Consider the following 6,000-nt stretch of genomic DNA (forward strand, 5'->3'; position numbering starts at 1 on the left):
ACACCTGCACTGCCGACCCTCCAAGAGGCACGGCGGCAGTAAACAGTAAAACAGACAAGCCAGTGGAAGCCCCCAATACCACGAATCTCAAATGATTCCAAAAAAAAAGCCAACACCGCGAGACAAAGGCACCAGGTCAGCAGACAAAAAAAATCACACTTCAGGAAAAGACAACTAATAAAGCAGACAGACGAAGGCAATTTTTTAAAACATAATTAATGTCCTCAAGGAGATAGAAGGATTCTTCACTTGTAAAAATTATTACGAAATGGGGAAAAAATGAGATGTCTTGGAAATGAAATATATGACGGGAAAACCCAAAAGCGCAACAGATGGACTGAAAAACCAGCCTGGAAACAGCTTTGGAGAGAACGGAGGAGCCGGAAATCCGAGCCATGAACTTTCCAAGGATGCACTGCAGGAGGAAAAGGAGATGGAAAATGTGGGAGAAAAGGTGAAAGACCCAGAATACAGACTATGTGCCAACACCTGTCGATTAGTAGCTTTGGAATGGGAGACTGGAGAGCGCAAAGTACGTGCTTGAAGAAAGAGTAAAGAGAGTTCAAGAAAGACATGATTTCTGAATCGGAAAGAGCCCACTGGGGGTTAAGAAAGATGACGACGGACAGACATATTGTGGTGAAACGTCAGAACACTCAGGATGGAGACAAAATACAGAATCCTATAGAGATGAAAGTAACGCCAATTATCTACAATGAACTGAAATTAGATTTCTTAGCAGCAGCACCAGATTCATTCAGAAACACACTGATTCAGAGCACCTGGGCAGGTCCATCAGTTTTGGGGTTTTTTTTTAATGCTTTTTATTTATTTTTGAGAGACAGAGAGAGACAGTGCGAGCAGGGAATGGTCAGAGAGAGAGAGAAAGACACAGAATCTGAAGCAGGCTCCAGGCTCTGAGCTAGCAGTCAGCAGAGAGCCCGATGCGGGGCTTGAACCCACAAACTGTGAGATCATGACCTGAGCTGAAGTCAACGCTTAAACGACTGAGCCACCCAGGTGCCCCAGGTCAGTTTTGTATCCAACTCTTCGTTTCAGTTTAGGTCAGTTGGATCTCGAGGTTCATGAGTTTGAGCCCCATGTTGGGCTCTACACTGACATTAAAGGATGTCAGCACTTGGGATTCTCTCTCTCTCCCTCTCTCTCTGCCCCTCCCCTGCTCACTCTCTCTCTGTCTCTCTCTCTCAATCAATAAATAAACTTAAATTTTGTTCTAAAAAAAAAAAAGAAACAAAATGAAACACAATGCTTTCCAATTTCCAAGGGGAAACTTCAAGAATTCCATGCCCAGGCAAGCTCTCCTCCAAAGGGAGAGGCAAGATCAAGACATGCGAGGAGGCACGGGAACTCAGAAAGCTTACCAGTCACCCTTTCTGAAAGAATCACTGCAGGAGGTACTCCAGCAAAAGAAATGAAGGATACAGAAGAGAGACGTTAATCCTGAGAAGCAATCACAACCATAGAGACAGTAAGATTTAATAACAGTCTAGCTCTAAATCCAAAGTGATCTCAGTATGGAAGAGAGTATACAAGAGGGACAGAAAGAACTGAAAGTTGCTGAGGTTTTTGTTTTTCTTTTTTAAATTTAGTTTTAATATTTATTTATTTTTGAGAGGGGGGCAGGGGGAGGGGCAGAGAGAGAGAGAGAGAGAGAGAGACACCAAATTTGAAGCAGGCTCCAGGCTCTGAGCTGTTAGCACAGAGCCTGATGTGGGACTCGAACCCACGGACCATGAGATCGTAACCTGAGCTGAAGTCGGATGCTTAGCCGACTGAGCCACCCAGGCGCCCTGGGTTTTATCTTGTTTAAGGAAAGGACATAGGTGCTGTGCAACTTCAGGTATAGTAGAAACACACACAATTAAATCTATCTTTCAATTTGAAGATAAATACTAGGAAGGAGAAAAAGAGAAACCAAAACTGAAAAACCATGAAAAAAAATAAAGAAAGAAAATGTGATCCGTCCAAAAAATACTAGAAAAGCAAGAAGGTAGCATGAAGAAAGAGTAAAGAGAGTTCGAGAAAGACAAGAGTTCTTAATCAGAAAGAGCCCACTGGGTGCTAAGCAAGATGACGATGGACAGACATACTGTGGTGAAACGTCACAACACTCAAGATGGAGACAAATCACCGAATCCTATAGTAACACAGATTATCTACAACAAATGGAAATTAGATCTTAGCAGCAGCACCAGATTCACGAAGAAACAATATGGTTTTGGGGTGCCTGGGTACATCATGAACAAGAAAAGAATTCCAGAGATTTAAAATTATACATAAATATGATGTATGACCTTGCATCAAAACATGTCAAAATCTTAACAATTTTCTAGGAAAATATATATTACCAATATTTGCACAGTCAAAAAGACCACGGAAATCATTGAGAGTCCATCCCTGGACTCCTACTTCAAAACATGGTTCTGCCATCAACTTGCTGTGCGACTTGAGCAAAGTGACGTCCCCTCTCTGAACCTCGGTTAAATAAAAAATTCTACTTCTCAAGGTTATGGTGAGGGGCCATGGAGCAGACTGAGGTTAGCGGTGTGCAGACCCTGCGGTCCTACCTAGCCCAGGGCATCGCTGATTGGCCGGCTACCGACACCGCAGTGTTCATGAAAGCCCAGGGACTGATCTTCCTATTTTGCAGATGGGAGAAATAGTGGGCAGTTAAATCTCACTGCCCCCAGCTCAGACCTGATGCTGAGCTGGGAAGAGAGCCCAGCCTTCCAGCCCGGGGGACCAGCAGGGCCCCCCCATCCCCTGCTTCTGCCAGATCGGTGGTCTGGGCCCTGCCTCCATCTCCACCAGGGAGCATCAGTGCCACCTCCGGCTTGGGATGAACCAACCCAAGGGCAGCGCTCCATCCCAAGACCCGCCGGCCAGGGTCTGGAACCCACAGGCCAGGCCATCATCACACTGGGTCAGGGTTTTCTATAGGGAAATGAGCTGTGAATTGCAAAACATTTTCAAATGCCTCGATTCATCTTCTCCAGACATTTGATCTTTTAATGGGCTGTAAATGGCTTCCCCAAATCAAACCATGGCCAAAAACAACGAGGAAGGCAGGCAGAGACAAGGGGAAAGAGATCCAGGCCTTTTCAGATGGAATTCAAAACCTTGTTCATCTCCAGGCACTACGGTCATAGGAAACCTTGGTGTCAGGCCCTCTGCCCCCGTGTGGGGTCCATCTTAGGATGCCCGTGTCCTGAACATTGTATCTACGTCTGGGTGGCATCAGAGCACCACCTACCACCACAGGGTCCACAGCGGTGGGTGAATAGAGCTGGGTGTCCTACAAAACAGCCACCCAGAGGCCGGCTTGGCAGGAGGCATATATGTCCCTTTTATGACTCTCCTAGAAGGGCTGACCAGAGACCACAGAATTTGGGATTGTGGGGCCAGTCCTTGAACTGCCTGGGCAGCCAGGGTGCCCTCAGCAGCCTTCATCAGGACAGGAGGGGACTGGCATTATCTTTGGGCAGCAAATGTCTCTTAGGCACCTCATCTCTCCCTTTCCAGCTGGGTTCTCATGGAAGATGTAGGATGGGAAACTCGCTCTCAGCCTTGGGGACAGAAGGTCCCCTCCAGGTTCCTTTTCCTTATGAGACAGGCCCAGTCCCTAATGGGGCAGAACAAGTGACTTGGCCCTGCTCCAGGAGACCCAGGGGCTGCTCATACTGCTGTTTTTGCCGATACGTGTTTTGGCTCCATGGCTTGGCCAAGCTCCGAAATTCTTAATTTAGGGTCCTTTGGGACAGCAAGTGCTAAGTGGCTTCAGGAAATCATGGCACAAGGGAATGGACGGACTTCAGGACACCCCAGCCACGCCCACCTCTGAACCCAAAGGAGATGCCGATGCAGTAGCCCCTCCTCCCCACAGCCCTGGTCCCACCCCAAGCACTGAGCCCCGCATCCCCCAGTTCTCCTATCTGAGCTCTGCTCTAGGACCTGATCTCACTCTCACTTTCCCTCCATCCCCAGGACCCCAAGCTCGGAGCCTGAACCAAGGCCCAGGGTTTGACCATGTCCTCACCTCCAGGGAGGATCGCCCAGTCAGCCTCCTTTCCCTGTCCCGTGCTCTCCTCCACCTTCCTGTTGAGTCACCTCAGAGCTTCCCCTCAATCCCCAATATATAGACCTTACTTGTCTAGGCAGTGGTCACGCATCATCATAGCCCATGGGACCCTCCAAGACATACCATTCCAATCTGTCCAACCCTGAGCGCATCACTAGCCAGACCCAACTCTGCTTCTTGGTAACGAGCACCACCAAACTCCCAAACTCCTGGTCCCTTTACCCAGAAGCCCCAGCAGCAGATGGCCCCAGACTCCACCCTCTCCCTCCCTCACTTCCAAGGCCAATGAGCCCTCATGCCAGGCAAATCCACCTCCCACAACTCTCTCCTGCTCCGTCTTGATCTTGCACTGGACAGCCTTGGTGCTCGCTGGTCTCCCAGCCTCCAGCCCCGTCTCCCTGCAGTCTCCTCTACTTGCCACCAGAGGGCACTCCCTAAACCACAAATCTGCCCTGTGCCTGTCACCACCCCTCTCCAAACCCTCTCTCAGCTCCCCATCCCCCAGAGCTCCCACGCCTCTTCCTGGTCCCACCTCCCAGCATGCTCCATCTTGCCCCCCACACTAGCACACTGCTCCCCCGCCATTCCATCTCACCTTCGTCCATTTGGCCAATGGCAACCCCACCAGTCTTTACTCAAGTTCTGCCCCCTCCTGGACGCCCTGGCCAGGAAAGGGCTCCCTCCTCACGCTCCACAGGGTCCTGGGCATGCCTCTCACTTAGCCCTAAGCATACTAAAACACGATAGGCTCTGAAGGACGGTGGACTCAGGGTAGGCCGTATAAGGGCAGGTGGATCTGCCCCCAGGCCCTGTGTCCAAGCAGGACCTGCTCTCTTCCACATTCACTTCCTCACCAAAATCCGCTTCTGCTGGGCTGCATGGCAAGCCCTGAGCCCCAGCAGGGGCTGCCCACATGGCTGTGACCACCCATCTCAAGGGTAAGGGTTGCCCCGATCATTCTAATTACCTGGCCACACCCTGCCCGACCCCCAGAGGCCAGTTCTGGGGGCTCTGCTGGCTGGTTGGGTACAAGTGAGAGCTGAGAGGGGCAGCCTGAAGGTTGGCCACCAGTGGACGGGCAATCTGGATGGCTCTGAGGCCACACCCCTGAAGCAGAGCCCATGGGGCCTTGGCCGGTCCCCGGAGAGATGCAGGCAGAGAAGCAAGGTCCTCGCCCCTTCCCAGGAGAGAAAGGTGAACTCTGGCACAACTGGCCCACCTGGCCCCTGGCCATGCAGAGACCCCCTCCTGCGGGCAGAGTCTGGACCGGGGCCCCAAGACCTGTCTTAAAGTTGGCAGAGCTACTGTTCCAGCTACTGTTATGGGCTGAGTTGTGCCCGCCCCCCACTCCTCAGCCCAGATTCATATGTCGAAACCCTAACCCCTGGAATTCAAAACAGGGCTGCGTTTGAAGATATATGAAGATAGAGTCTTTTTTTTTTAAGTTTATTTATTTATTTTGAGGAAGAACATGTGCACAGGAGAGGCAGAGAGAGGGGGGGAGAGAGAAGATCCCAAGCAGGCCGCACGCTGTCCGTGCGAGGATCCCGATATGGGGCTTGAACTCCTGAACCGTGAGATCATGACCCGAGCTGAAATCAAGGGTCGGACGCTTCACCAACTGAGCCACCCAGGTGCCCCAAGATAGAGTCTTTAAAAAGGGATTTAAGTGAAAATGGGATCATCAGGGTGGGTTCCAATCCACTATGACTGGTGTCCTTTTACAAAGAGGAAATGTGCCAGTAGGAACGCAAACACAATCAGAGGGAGACGGCACAGAGACACGGGGAGGAGGCAGCCGTCGGCAGGCCCAGCGGGGCCTCGGGAGAACCCACCCTCATCAACACCTCCGTCTTGGACTTCCGGCGTGAGCACCAAGAGGAAATTCATGTTTGTTGTGC

The 6,000-nt window shown here is 50.8% G+C and overlaps 1 protein-coding gene across 1 annotated transcript in view; it reads right to left on the bottom strand.

Moving 5' to 3' along the window:
- COL26A1 (collagen type XXVI alpha 1 chain) overlaps window positions 1-4,190 on the bottom strand; it is a 107,372-nt gene extending 103,182 nt beyond the window's left edge. The window contains exon 1 of the mRNA XM_029945732.1: window positions 4,168-4,190. Within this exon, the coding sequence (XP_029801592.1) occupies window positions 4,168-4,190 (23 nt within the window). The remainder of the gene's footprint in view (window positions 1-4,167) is intronic.
- Between the last annotated feature and the right edge of the window lie 1,810 nt (window positions 4,191-6,000).

Source organism: Suricata suricatta, chromosome 8, assembly GCF_006229205.1.
Source record: "Suricata suricatta isolate VVHF042 chromosome 8, meerkat_22Aug2017_6uvM2_HiC, whole genome shotgun sequence".
NCBI classification, from domain to species: domain Eukaryota; kingdom Metazoa; phylum Chordata; class Mammalia; order Carnivora; family Herpestidae; genus Suricata; species Suricata suricatta.